At 32.3% G+C, this 15,783-nt stretch overlaps 1 protein-coding gene across 1 annotated transcript; it reads left to right on the forward strand.

Moving 5' to 3' along the window:
* The first annotated feature begins 1,978 nt into the window (after nt 1-1,978).
* LOC108904381 (trypsin-1-like) lies at nt 1,979-15,747 on the forward strand. Its single transcript, XM_018706903.1, has 7 exons — nt 1,979-2,122; nt 4,105-4,507; nt 4,852-5,014; nt 6,647-6,882; nt 9,010-9,185; nt 12,516-12,570; nt 15,632-15,747. Exons 1-7 carry the CDS (start codon nt 2,054-2,056, stop codon nt 15,745-15,747), a joined length of 1,218 nt encoding a protein of 405 aa, XP_018562419.1. The 5' UTR covers nt 1,979-2,053.
* The last annotated feature ends 36 nt before the right edge of the window (nt 15,748-15,783 follow it).

Consider the following 15,783-nt stretch of genomic DNA (forward strand, 5'->3'; position numbering starts at 1 on the left):
TTTCTTTTGAATGAAACTATACATGTATACAGGGTGTTAATGAACTTATGTCAAAAATTTAAAGCGGTGAAAAAGGAGCAAAAACTGAGTTAACTGATATCACAAACTTGCATCGGAAGTTTAAGGTCATAGGGAAAAAAGCTAATTAAAAATATGTTTAAAACTGTTTTGGAAGTGCTCAGGAAGTATTTTATCGTGGCAAGTAGGTACTTACAAAAAATTATGTAACACTTTTTACGAATTTGTGGGTTTCTTATGACGCCGGACTTTATTCGAAAGTCAGTTTGTGATACATTGTTGTAGTGATTGCTGTTGCTGTTTTTCGAGAGTACATTTAATAGCCGTATTTCCAAGTTTTCTTTTGAAAATAGCGCATTTATTTAGTAATCGTGAATATTATGATATGCTCATAATTTATGGCGAAGCAAACGAAGAAACCACAGAGCTTGTCAAGTGTACCGTGCAAGAATATCGCACAGCAAGTAAATATTTTGCATCCTGTTGTGTGGCGTATACATATTACGGAAAGCTCAGTTGTACCCATTTCATATTCAACGTGTTCAGGCGCTTATTCCTAAGGATTTTCCACTACGTTTTTGCGAATGGTTGCTTTAGGAACATGCAATAAATTCTCAATTTACAGCGCAAATACTTTTTACACATGCAGCATGTTTCAGTCGAAATGGTGTACGTAACGTTCACAACACTCACCACTGGACTATCGAAAATCCACCCGAAATACATCGCGGTGCCTTTCAGCAACAGTTTTCAGTGAACATGTGGGCCGGTATCGTTAATGACACTTCAATAGAATCTTTTGAATCGCCTAGATGCTTAGACGGTGCTTTATACCTAGATTTTTTGCAAAATCGCTTACCGGAGTTATTGGAAGACGTGCCATTAAATATGTGCGCGACTTTCTAAACAATACTTCCCAATCGCTGGATAGGCCGCGGCAGCTTAGTTAGATGACCGGACCTCACCCCTTTAGACTTCTTTTTGTGAGGATATGTGAAAAGTGTTGCGTATTGCACGGAAGTTTGTGACATCGACCAACGTGACAATGTTGCAACGCGTGCGAGCGAATTGGATACGTGGCGCTAAAGCTTGTGTGCAAGCAAATGGTGGGTAGGTACATCGAACATCTTCTATGAAAATCAGCAGTTCTCAAAAGGTGGCTCCTTGCAATGTTGAGGTAACTCAGATTTTAAAATTACATTTTACTCTACACAAATTCGTGTATTTACCTCATTTTGACATAACAGACATGTGTCAAAAATATTTGACATAAGTTCATTAACACCCTGTATATATATTTTTATTCCATATGTTAAAGAAATCGAAAACTATGAAACTAACGCAGATAAAAATGCATTTAACATAGAAATATGTTATTATTTTTCTGTTTACACATTTTCAATAAAATTAATATCATGAAAATTACAAAGAAGTGTTGATATTCAGTGCATAAAAAATAAAAATCAAATTCCCATATACATATTATTTCAATTCAGGAAAAAATTATGTATCAGATTAAACCCAAAGATCCATTTGAAATAACAATTGATAATCGTCATTAAGGAAAGCGTTGGGATTTGGTGTGTGACAGTTTGCAGTAGTTTTGGAGCCATTAACGCCAATCTTTTGTTTTTTAAAATGAATCTAAAATGTTATAGTTTGCGACGGTTTTTACAGGACACCCGGTACAATTAAATTACGTCTATGTCACTTGAACATTTCTATACGCCTAAACATGAAATTATATTCTACGGTATACTTGTAGGTATGCTATTTCTGATTTTCTCTGTTAATTTATCGTCAGATCCGACTCTGCATCGTCTACCTCATAACCTACTTAAAATAGTTGTCAGCTCTTGTTTGCTTTTTAGCATAAAGAATATCAGTCCATCGACCACAGTTCTAACGAAAAGTTCCTTTTGTTTTTTTCATTTTTTTTAAACAGGATTATGGTGGCAGGTAGTCCGGTTAAATTCTCGTGCAGCAAAAGAGCAGTGGTATATTAAAATTTTCAGTTAATTTATTAAATTTGAAAATGCTATCTTCTGTTCACGTAATTCTTTTATTTAATTTTGTTATTTGCGAAGAAGGATTAATCTATAAGGTAAGTCCACTGGTTTTATTATTGAAATTTTGGATTTTGTTTTAATTTAATTTAGTAATTAATAAAATTCTTTTATTTTTATTATTTAAAACGGCAACTACTTTTCCTAGAACATTTTTCAGTACCTATCCAGAAATGCAAAACGTGTTACTCGTAAGGACTTATTCATAATTTTTGGAAAATTGGCAAAGTAGGTACAGGGTTTCCGATCGAAAATACTCAACCCGATAACTTTCATTTTTAATTTTAGAAAATAGTAATAACGCAAAGGATAACAAATATATTATATTTGTTATCTTTTACATAATATATCATTTTTTTATGTGGTCGTGTATTAGTAATTAATGTTTCAAAAAAAAAAAAATGCAAGGCGCAGAATATAAAATATTGTTATCACAGTATTATAGTCTTAACTGGAGTACATTGTATTTAGTTTTGGTGTTATTATCAATAATTATTTTTCTTTTTTGTTATGGAACTATACTTTGTATATCGGTGTGTAAGTACATTTAAATTAAGTTTTCGGTCACATTCTATCTCTATACAAATCATTTTACTGCTCTAATATTACTTCAAATATGCAAAGTTTTGCCACAAACTTGATAAAGAGAAATGTAGCAGAATTAATATTTACATTTTAGTATAAAGAAATTCAAGAGAAACAATGAATAATATTTATCATCGACTATCACAAAATCAGGTATAGGTTAAATAATAAACACACCTGTTTAGCTCTCAACATAAATAGTGCGTCTATTAAAAAATATGTAAAATATTCCCATCCGAAGCATGTTGATGATGACAGTGGGAGAAGTAAAAATTAGTTGCCAATCAATAATTCTGTATATTACTACTAATAAATATTTGCATAAAATAAAATGGAATTTTGACTTTTTATTACCTCCTTAAAGCAGAATAATACTGGTGAGCTTCAAATATCTGTATTATATATAAATTGAAAATATTGCAACAAAAAAGAGCTATAGGTACTATTAAAATTTTTCAGGAGGGACAAAAACGTGTTTTTAAATTCAAATTGATTTTTTTTCTTTTACTGTAAAGTGGTTAACATATTGAATAGAAGTACAATAACAGAGAAAACAATATTTTAAAGACCTACAGTTTTTTGAAAAACTAATAAAACTTTTGCAACTACCTCGTTTTTGCCACCAAAATCATGAATTTTTTTTTATTGATGAGAGTAATGTGTATGAACTTTACTTAACTAAAAGCAAATTTTGATGTCCACTGAACATAACTGTATGTAACATGACCGTTTCTATTATATATTTAAAATATTTTGGAAGCTACCTCATTTTTGCACCAAATAAAACGAGAAAATATTTTGTTTAAAGAAAACCTAACTTTTTTTAGAAAATAATAATAAGTAGGTACATGTTATTAAACTAATTTATTGAAATTCTCCAAAATTGCATCTCTATTTTCGATATTGACCTTGGTGAAACAATGACACTTGCATTCGCAATCATTACCAATTTTGTAGTCTTCAACTCGCTTCCCTTTAGCTCCCACATAAGCCTTTCCTGATCCCTATTATTTTTTCTTAGATTTCGTTTCCACTTTTCAATAATAACTTTCTTTTTTTTTCTAACCTCTCTAACCTTTTGCATAAACGAGGCATCTGGTATATACCTCGTTTATGCAACCAATAGATAATGGATATATCTGCACACTTGCCTTGTTACCTAATGTTTCGCAGTAAATAGAGGAGATAGGTACAGAAAATTGTGTATGATCGAAACCAAGTAAGGTACATGTCTCAATTTTTATCCAAACGACAATATGAATATAATTTACCGATTCCTGTAGGTAACTCCATTTGGCCAAAAAGTACAGCTACCTCGTTTTTACTGCAATGTCTTCAATTGAGTTAATATTTACTGATTTGATTTTTTTTGAAATTCTTGTAAAATAATTAGCACCATGTTATTCCTACATATTTTATACCATATTTATTTTAGAATTCAGACATATCAGACTCGAACGCAATATTCAAATCAAATGTAAAGCCGGCATCATTCGAAGATAGACAAGAAGTTCCTTCCTATTGGCAGCACTTACCTAGGATTGCAGTTACAACTCAACCAAACTATAAACCATTTAACAAACCCCTTCATAAACCAGATAAACTTTTGTACATCGATGAAACGAGAAAAGGCATAGGAACAAAAGTGACGGAAAAAATCGTAGAATCACCCGTTTTGAAGATAAGGGATCCTTTTAATGGAACACATCAACCACTAGTTTCACAGCCACTACCACAAAGAGGGAACGTAGTTGATTGGTTTTTGGGGGTGGTTGGCATTCGTCCACCTGATTCAAATCCTTCAACTGTTCCTCCAGTCAAAAATTGCCCATCATGTAGTAAGTGCCCGTATTTTGCTTGTTAATAAGTCAATTCTAAACAAAGTCGTATGTGTTCAGAATTAAAGCATTCTTTTATTTCTTTTTTCTTAACAGAAAACATTTGAACATTTCCCAGTTTTGCGTCATAATTTTTCTAAAGAAAGAATATTAGAACTTAATGAACAACATGATTCGATATCACAAGAAAGAGTTAATAAAAACTTCAAGGAAATTTTCTTGTTTCTTAAATATTAGAAAGATAGCAAAACTATATGGCATGTATTAAAATAAACATAGATATATCTCAGCTTAAGAGACAAACCGTGTAACTAATTTTTTATGACATCCTTATTCTTTTCCAGCATGTGGGCGAGTATTTAAACACAAAAGAATTGTTGGCGGAATAGAAACGGTTATAAATGGCTATCCCTGGATGGCAGCTTTAATGTACAACAATCGATTTTACTGTGGAGGTTCTCTCATTAATAATAAATATGTGCTTACCGCAGCCCATTGCGTCAACGGGTAAGTTTGTCCATAATTTACACTGAGAAGAGGTGCGTATTTTAAAATCACAACTGGCAGAAAAGTTATCAATATTAATTTATAAATTGCTGAAATAAATAAAAAATGTAACAGGTCACAGTATCTAGTAATAATTAATAACAGAACAGCAGGAGGATATTTCAATGAGTTAAAGCAAATTCATAACATTTTTTTAATGTCCCTACTATTTTAAACTTACAGAGAGGGAAGGTTATTCTTAGATCAAATTTTGATAACGTCTAATAGTAAATTTCGTGCACACACAGATTTCTGAAAGAGAAATCAAGAGGTTCAATTGTAATTATTTCTTCGAAATGTTACCATTTATCCTTATCTAGAATGTGGGTGGACCTATTCACGAAACTCTCGGGGTAAAACAATAACTTGTTCCCAAGTAAGTAGCAATACAAAGCTAATGTAGGGGAGTTTAATGTAAAGTCTATTGTGTTCTTTTATGAAAATGTACGTATTTACACTGTAACACTAACTCCATCGGGGATCGAAACAGATCCTGAAGCCTTATCTGTATAATCCTAATCTTAAGTTTTCCGATAATGTCTTATTTTCCTTTGAACAACATTTTGGAAGGATCAAAGATTTAGAAATTTTGTCAGCACGCCAAAAAAGTCGGTGCAATCATAGCTGAAGACTATTTCCCGACTTAATAAAAAATATGGTAACGGTGTGAATTGTATGAAAAAGGGAATGATTGCTTAAAAAAATAACAGATCATTGAACACTATAAAGCAACAAAGTTGTTACAAACTTTCGATACTGCTTCATCTCATTAAATCAAGAATAACATTATTTCATAAATGGTTTCTAAAGGCTTTCTGATCTCTCAAAGGACCCCGCATAAATCTTATGGGAAATGGGTCCTGGTTAAATTGGCTGAATTTTTTTTTATGTGTTATGTATCTCGGCGTCCTGTACAAATGTTTTCATAGGCGCAAAGTCCAAAACTCCACGGGTTCGGAGATAAACCCACCTAACCTCTAGAAACAACCCCTACCAAATCACAAGCAGACCCTGGGAACAGCGAGTTTAGTCGATTATTTTTCTTGAAATAATTAAATTCCACACCACAAGGGGACTAACCCACCTACCGTCTAACTCACCCCTACCAAACCACAAGTAGGCTAACCTACCTGACCCTGGGAACAGCGAGTTTATTCGCTTATTTTCCTCAAAATAATTAAATTCCACACCACAAGCGGCTGTTCGTAGGGTCTGCTTGTGGTAGGGGTGGTTTCTAAGGGTTAGGTGGGCTTATCTCGGAACCCGTGAAGTTCCGGACTTTGCGCCTTTGTAGCCATTTGTTCAGGACACCGAGATACGTAACATATAAAAAATTCAGCCAGTTTAACCGGGAGCCATTTCCCATAACGTTTGTGCGGGGTCCTTTATAGTTTATATCTTCTATGATTATTGAGTACCTAGATCATCAAAAACTGCAATTGAGGTCAGTTTTGTAGGGTCATAATGTAACTAGGAATTGTTTTAGCAAAAACGTTACTCGTATCTTTTGGTAGGAGGAAGCAATCCTGAAAGTTTGTTGCAAAGGTGCTCAAGGTATATTTGCTGCTTTTTAAGTACCTTCATATTTTTCAGATTTAGCAGAGAGAAGTTATCCGTGGTATTTCTAGATCACGACAGATCAACATCACAGGAAACACAGACAGTTATGAGAAAAATAAAAAATATTTACAGACATAGTTCTTACGCACATGGTGGCAATTACAATAATGATATAGCTTTACTACACCTAGACCAAGAAGTGCCTGTTGCTGGACTGCTAAAACCTGTATGCCTTCCTCCTATAGGTAAAAGTTTTACAGGATACGATGGTAAGTTTGAAATAAAAAATATTAGATACTACAAATAATAATGTAGATATTTAAGAAAAAATACCAATTTAATTTCATTAAATGGTTGTACAAAAAAATTGTAATTTTCTTTTAATATTACAAGCAAATGATAACTTTTCATAGCCTTCTTAGTTCCAAATTTTCAGTTGGCACATTTAATTTTAAGACATAAATAACTTTTAATGTTATGGAATGACTATGTGGTAGTAAATACATAAATAATGTTATACTCATTATATATATACGATCTTTATAAAACCAATGATATACTTTAACTGCTACCAAATTCCTTACCAATCAATTGAAATTGTATTGGTAAATATTCATCTGTTTTCAGTAGATATTAAAAGTAAACATGGTATTTGGCAGACTAAAATGTGACACCCCCTGGAATCATTCAACACTTTTAATTAACGAACTGCAAACGATTTGTGCTTATACACCAATGGGTATTTCTCTTTTGTATAAATAACATCAAATTCTTCAAATATTCCCTTACACTTAGTTCTCTCTATTTCGTCGACGCAACTCTCTCATGTATTTGAGTTGCTATTACCTATTTTTTTTTATTACCTATTAACCAACAAATGTATGAATTTAAAAATTGAACATCTACAAAGAATGGTATACAAAAATCATAACTAGCCTATGTGGTTACCATTTATTAGATTAGATTAAACTTATTATAAACTTCAAAAGGATATGAGTACATAAAGGATTGTAATGTGTGCTATAATTAGTGCAATTTATTATCGGCAATATAAAAGCATAATAAAATCATTATACTTATGTGTAATTTTTATTGCGATATTTTCAGGTACAGTGAATCATTACAATTATAATACGTATTGGACTAATTTTCTAAATACATGGGAATAAAAAATGGGTAATTTTACCAGGATATTTAGAAGTTAATTGTTTAATTCTGTCCTTAATCTATTTACTTGAAAGAGAAGGTCACTTCGAATGGGGGCACTGAAGGCTAGCACAAATATTGAAACACTTCACTCTGGGTTTTAATTTATATTACCAGTTTGATACCATGTGTCAATGATTTTTCTGATATCACTCCACGGTTTTTATTAATGTTAAAAGTTTAAAAATGTTTCTGATATTTTGTGGCATTTTCGGTAACTCCCTTTATTTGATTGGGTATTTTTGTCACACTGAAAAGAAAAAAATTATACATAACTCTTTGACTCTTGCTTAACTAGAAATACTTCAAGCTGAAAAAGTAAATAATTCCTCACGACACATAAAACACGATACTGTTTACATTTTGAAAAAGTTCCTGTTTTCATTATATTCGTCCCCAAATTGACCTGATGTGAGTTTCCCCTTTTTGTTTATTTCCCTTCCACAGAGAGATAATAAGATATTATTTATTATTTTTTCTTTTATTACTTACCCCGTGGTTTAGGATATTCACCTAACAATAATCGAAATTCTTCGAAACCTCATGCATCACTACATAAAAAACAAACGCGGACTCTTGGTTTTTCCTATTATTTTTTTTTTAAATAATTGTGTTTTCTTTTCATTAAATAACGTGATCGTTTTGCCTCACATATTGTTAAATTATGGATTTTTTAAATTGTTTCTCTCAACATGGCGAAATTTCGAGATCTTTAAATGTTAGATGTCTGAAGAAATGCCGGAGAACATCGGGACCATACGAAGGTTTGATAACGAAGATTTATGGCAATTTCATTACCATAACCAGCTCTGTAATGTTGGTTGCCTAAACTCAGTGTGATATTTCTGGTTAGGCAAAACTAAATTTTTGAAAATCAACCCTTTGACTAATCTTTTTGACACAAATATTTATTTATTAAATATTTTTTAGTATGACAGATATACTCAATCAAATTAATAGAATTACTTTGTATTCACTTTTAATTCAGTATTCGACTCTAAGGACTTCAAAGAATAAAGATCAAACAATTTATGACCAAGCACAATTTGACTTATTGAAGAACGAGATTTTAAACCTGGTACAGTGCTTAACCAGTTACGTTAGAACTGGAAGGTTTCAGAAACAAGTTATATGTCTTTGAAGATGAGCCTCTTTTGCAAATTTTCCATGAAAACTATTATACATTTCAGGCATTGCTGTAGGATGGGGAGCAACTAAAGAACACGGATCCATTTCAAATAAGCTGTTGGAAGTAACTGTTCCAGTACTATCAAATATTGATTGTAGGAAAACAGGATATGGTCAACGAATTACGGATAATATGTTATGTGCTGGTTTTCCGGATGGGAAGAAGGATTCCTGTCAGGTAACTAGTTTTCCTAGAGCAAAAATAACCTCGTAAATGAACATGCCGAAATGTAAAAACTGTCTTAAACTCTTGTGAAGGTAAATTTGACAAAGTTAAAATTAGATCCCGTTTCAACAGCACTTTGGATAAACAAACGCTGTAAATAATAAATATGTATAGTAAATTCCAAAATATTTGATATAATTGACACGTATACTTTTAGTTTAAAAAATGGTATATTATTATTATTATTATTACATAATAGCAAGGACAGAGGCAAAGCCTATTTAGTCCAATAAAATATACAAAATGACAGTTAACAGCTTTTAGAGTAACAGTAAAATAAATAGCTAACATAAAAGAAAAAGAACAAATAAGTATGTGAACAGAATACCAAAATAACAATATAAATCACAGCTAACTAGCGAAACAGGCCATAAACCGCACACGAAAATACACTAGACGCGCACTCAATGTAAAAATTCTGATGACATCCATGCATCCAACCTGTTCTTGAAAGAGTTGACCGATGGGGCAGTAACAACAGATGAAGGTAGGCTATTCCAATGGTAGAACACTCTATTTGGGAAGAAATTTTGACGCAAAGACGTTTTGAAGTTTTCTCTCGATAATTTAAACTGATGACCACGTAAACGCTCATCCAAATTTAACCTAAATAGGTCTCCAAAAGTTAAACTGTATTGATTATTTAGAATCTTATACATTTGGATAAGATCACCACGAAGACGTCTCACATTAGTACAAGTAATTCTCAAATTATCCAAACGGTGATGATATGGAAGAGATCTAAATTTGGGGATCCATTTTGTGAATCTTCTCTGCACGCTCTCTATCAGATTAATATCTTTTACCAGGTAAGGGGACCATATGTTCACGCAGTATTCCAGATGCGGACGAATATATGTTTTATATAATTTTAAGAAGACCTGATCGTTTGAACTCTGGAAACACTTATTTAGAAGATAAGACACGGAGTTGGCTTTTTTTCACAACGGTGGAAATATGTTCAGAAATCTCCAGTAAAAGTTGTTTCTGAACATATATTCGAATTTAATTTAGGCCACACTTGCTAAGTTTGAACGTGTCATTGATTACTTTTCTTATATACAGGATACAGGGTGTCTTCATGCATTTTTATAAATACAATACACACAATGTGGCATAATTTAGCATTCTTTAAAACCCCCTTATCTAAAATTTCATGAAGTTGTTAATTTTTACATGAAGACCAAAGTTTCCAAAATACTTGAAAATGGTAAATTATCATTGAAAATGGCTATAAATATCATGTTAGCTTTTAACAACCAACTTATAGTGAAATTTCAATTTTCATAAAAAAAATTGTATTTATTTCTTGAGAAATATAGGGTTTTAAGATGCTAAATTAAGCTACGTTTTCAGAATATCCATAAAAAAGATACTAATAAGATTACGTGATACAACACCTGTTAAAAGAAATGACAGCAGGCCGTGTCATGGCACTATAACTGAGGCACTTCGTCTGTTGTTCTGTAGATGCCCTAAGATTCTCTCTCTCAAAGGATGAAGGAACGTGTAAATGTAATTTTTTTCCAGTAAGGCTTTGTTTCCAAGTTATTCGAACTTCAAAGTTCCTTCATGTGATCAATTTTTAACTACAATAAACAATAGCAATAGCCTTGAAATAAATGATAAAAAAACTAGAACTTTCAAGTATTTTATAATAAGTATATAATAGGATACAATGATCAATTATGGTAACAATAATTGATTTACAAAAATGAACGTATTATTAACCACCATCAGTGTGGATGCAATCTTGGCAGCACAGAATAAGCAAATCGTATACTGAGTGGATGTTTTGACTATTTTGAATGTATTTGGTTAATTCATTATGCTTTTTATTAATTCCTCATGGTAATCAATTTCCACCGCGTAAACCAATTGGTTAAGTGGTCCTGCACGTTACAACACTTGTCCACGCCGACTAATCCATCTCCAATTAAAGGTTTCGTTTAACCAAATGCAACCTTTCGTCTAATACGTGTCGGTGTTCGTCATGCTGATACCACAAACGATAAAACCAAGTCAAGAGAAAAATCTTCCAGCAATTCTGTGATATCGTTTTCTAAAAAGTTCAAGAAGCCTCATCATCCAAACGATTAGGGACGACATAAATAGAAAGTATTTGTCCATCGAAGACTCCGCCATACCCATCAATATAGAACCTTTGTTGAAAATCTCTTTTTTGAAAGCGTGAAAATTGTCTTTACGTGTTCATTATTGCTGTTATTTATGCCATTCCGAGTAAAACTTCGTCCAATTAAAGACTCTCTCCTATAAAATTTTAATTCTGTTCATGCTCTTGAAGAGACCATTTGCAAATTGCAAGTCAGTGGAAGTTACTTCCTGGCTGAAAATTTTTTACTTTTTGTTTATGAAATGCATGTAAAACTTCACTGTTTAAGGTTCTCCAAACAAATTTATATGATGACATTAACAAGGGTAGCTTAGTTTCCAAATTCCTAAATTTTCAACCACACGATCTATTACTTCTTCAATTTCAATATCTTGATTTCACTAGGAGCACCACCAGCAATATGTATATTTCAATTCCAAACTTTCGCAGCCTTTTTAATGCATCTGAAAGTACCCTAAGAGATGGTTGTTGCCAATTACGGAATTTCCTGTTGTATTCCCTACAAGCTTGTAATGCATTACCGTCGCAAAAGTCAAATAAAAAAATTATATCAGCGTATTCCGTCTTAGAAAACTGCTTAACAAAATAACCAAATCAATAAAGCAACTTTGACATCTTTTCGTATTTTAACCATCGTCTGCTGAATTACAGCATCCGTATAGGTATAACAAAGTCAGGTGATTTAACTGATTACAGTTAAACGCTGATCACATGAAGAATCTTTGATGTCTAATAACTCGGAAAGAAAACCTCACCGACCAAAATTTCAATTTTATATTTTTTAATCAGAATATCACCCCGTACATATTAATTAATTTTTCGATTCCAGTAACGTAATGAATCCTAATAGTACGACGCATTGAAATTTGATAGAGTGGTTTAGGATCAAATCTGAACAGTGAACATCTTGTAAATCGGTTGCTTTAGTATAATTTTGTGACTGTTTCCTTTTAATATCAGCAAGGGCTGCGATGTATTTTTCAGAGAAGTTATAATACAATATGATATGACGACAAAATTAGTTTCCTTCCCGTTTCGCTCGTAAGGGAAAGAAAAGCAATTTTGCTTTGTCAAGTGAAATCATAAAAACTTATTGTACATAGCTATATCAAAATAAATTGGTTTGTATACATTTAACATTGCCTTAGGGTGACAGTGGGGGACCTCTTCATGTTGTCAATGGAACGATTCATCAAATTGTTGGTAAGTACATTGCTTATACCAAGATTATCATAATGAAGATTATAATTTTAATATACAGGATGTAAAAGCCGTATTGCGACAGAATTTTGGACCTGACCCTACTTGTTAATAATATAAGTAAAACAACAAGAATAACACATTTTAGGTACTCTAAAACAGGTCAATTACGTACTCAAGAATCATTAAAAACATTGATTTTCAACTTGATATAGCTCGACAAAATTCAATTTGGAGTGAACTATGTTCTTTAACAGAGAACTTTATTCTTGAATTACAGGGAGTAGAAGAAACGAGAGAAAGGAGGCGTCTCTCTACTAAAACTCATTAATCGGTATTCTTGAATGGTGTTCTATTGAGTAATGATAGAAGAATTGTTCCCTATTTCTTCTACTGATATTTTCGGGGGAACAGACAGAGATCATTAGACCTAACCCTATATTGTTTGACATGTTTCACAAATTACAAATTCCGCAATCTGTCTGTAATATGACTAATTACTGTTTTGTGGTGATATCCTTCGAGAAATTTGAGGAAACGTTCGTATAATTTGTGTTTACTTGAAGGATACACGAATAAAATAATAATAGTATAAAATGTATCAGCCTATACAGTGCGTCCCAGAAGTAACGCAAAAAATTCATATTTCATTTTGTGTTGAGTTTTCACAAAAACGCTAAAACACGTCAATTAGTAAATTAGAATTGTCGTTTTGTCACGTTGCTTAAACCTTTTTTGCGCTATGTTTCATAAACCTATGACGTCATCGACATTTTTTTTAAATAGCACCACCTAATTTTTTAAGCATAAATGGATAGTCCTTTTGAAGGGAAATACGTCGATATAGGGTTTGGCCTACTTTACTTTGACAGGAGCGGAAAAAAAGCCAATGACTGGAATGGACATGGTTTAAAATAACAACAAAAGTAGGTATCATAAACTGATGCGAGAACAGTGCCACAGTATAAAATGGAAATTTGGGGATGTTTTGTGTTTTGGTTGATTGTAGGTACGTTTTTATGTACTGATATGTTGGCGTTTGCGGCGATACGACGAATGGCAATGTGTGGATTTTCAGTGACAGCTAAACATAACATTTTGCCTATCATTTTCTGTCACTGTCGTTGGCCTTCTAGATCTAGACACATTTCTAACATGGCCAGCGTCTTCAAATTTGGGTACTAATCTGCATACTGTACACGGAGGTATTGGTTGTTCTGGATACTTGGCATTGAATAATTGACATATTTCATCATAACTACGGATCCTATATCTCCGTATTCAACCATAATTAGGATTTCAGTTCTTTGTTTCTCATTTAAACACAACACCATCGTAATGTAAAGTTATAATATTTGTAACTGTGACAATGATATGAGGCACTATTGCATTCGCTAACTGTCGTCTTCAGAACAATGCCTACATCATACATAGCCTCTGTGATTGGGTGTACCTACCCAATCTACATAAAAACATGTGCCAACAATCAACCAGATTTTTTGCTATAGCACTGTTTGCGCATAAGTTTGTGATACCTATTTTTGTTATTAATTCAAACCATGTTCATTCCAATCGTTGGCTTTTTTTCGCTCCTGTCAAACTAAAGTAGGCCAAACCCTATATCGACGCATTTCCCTTCAAAATGGCTAACCATTTATGCTTAAAAAATTAGGTGGTGCTATTTTAAAAAAATGTCGATGACGTCATAGGTTTATGAAACATAGCGCAAAAAAAGGTTTAAGCAACGTGACAAAACGAGAATTCTAATTTACAAATTGACATGTTTTAGCGTTTTTGTGAAAACTCAACACAAAATAAAATATGAATTTTTTGCGTTACTTCTGGGACGCACTGTATAGTATTAAAATATTTGTAAGTTCTTCCCAGTTAGCCCTCATTTTCTCTCTAGTGTAGCTGGGTGTTAAATTTCTTATATATTTGTTTTTTTACCCTCAATATATTCTATTAGAAGTTCTTTTTGTGTAGAAATTACTCGATTTAGCTTCGGCTTTTTATTAATTTCAATTTTCTGTCCTTTTTATTTGCACCTGACACTGACAGACAAATAGCAATAACTCTAAAGTAGTACTTATTTAATGACTAGCTAATCACTAATGTTCATTCTACCGCCTGTTTACTGCTTTCTGATTGGTCGATACATTTGACAACATTGTTCCTCGTTCTTCACTTTCAAGGCTCGATCTCTTTGTATCGAGAATACAGTATGAATTTTCTGATAGAACAGTAGTAGAGCGAAATGAAGGAATGTTCCCCAGGGAACATTCTATTCTCTCACCGTCAAGAATCGAGCTCATAGTCTACTGTAAGCAATGATGAATATCGAATACTTTAGTATTGATATTCCAACAATGCAAACTGTGGTCAAAGCTAAAATTAATTTGGTAAAATTCTTTCATAATACAGATCTACGTGAAAATTTTTATTTTATACATTACATAGAATTCTATTTCCAATCATTAACTTTTTTACTTTTTTTTTCATAATTTACATCATCCACAAAGACCATGATAATGTTAAGGAGACTGTTGCTATTGAAGTTTTTCACAAATTCCCATTTATCTGAATGGAACATAATCAGGCTAATAAATTAATTTTTCCCTAATTACATATTTCTAAAAGTGAGAGCAAGATGAAACATTATTCAATGTAACTCTTGCAAAAATGTCTTTTCGGTTCTCTGAGTATTGCAATTTTCACGTTGCTGTCAATTTTACTTACTATTTGCACTAGTAGCATAAAACTATTATTTATTGTCAACTAATACCGTGATGCATTGTAATGCAACCCGAAAATGTGATAAAAATTCATGTCACGTCACGAATTTGTTACAACTTATTGTAAATATTGCCTCATACGCGAATTTGGTTTCATTACATATTTCGCCTTTCTATTTTCTTCTCATTTTCGTTTACTGGAATAGGGTCCATATTATAAGTCTATCTGTTGATCCAATCTATATTACATATAAAATATTCTTTATTGATATTATGTTCTTCAAAATCAAATAAAAAAATTTTCATTTATTAACCTCATTTATTTTCAGGAATAGTCTCTTGGGGCGAAGGTTGTGCAAAGCCGAATTTTCCAGGAGTCTACACAAGAGTAAACAGATATATTTCTTGGATAAGAAGTAACACACGAGACGCTTGTTATTGTTAGAACTAATTTATTTTTTAATAAACTTTCACATATAAC

Source organism: Anoplophora glabripennis, unplaced genomic scaffold (genome assembly GCF_000390285.2).
Source record: "Anoplophora glabripennis isolate ALB-LARVAE unplaced genomic scaffold, Agla_2.0 scaffold115, whole genome shotgun sequence".
In the NCBI taxonomy this organism is placed as follows: Eukaryota; Metazoa; Arthropoda; class Insecta; order Coleoptera; family Cerambycidae; genus Anoplophora; species Anoplophora glabripennis.

What these genes read in the sequence shown, in the direction of transcription:
- LOC108904381 (XM_018706903.1), top strand. Translation starts at nt 2,054, where the DNA reads ATGCTATCTTCTGTTCACGTAATTCTTTTATTTAATTTTGTTATTTGC. An exon ending in AAGAAGGATTAATCTATAAG is followed by an intron (nt 2,123 to 4,104) that starts GTAAGTCCACTG and finishes TATTTATTTTAG; the next exon opens with AATTCAGACATATCAGACTC. An exon ending in GGAAGAAGGATTCCTGTCAG is followed by an intron (nt 9,186 to 12,515) that starts GTAACTAGTTTT and finishes ACATTGCCTTAG; the next exon opens with GGTGACAGTGGGGGACCTCT.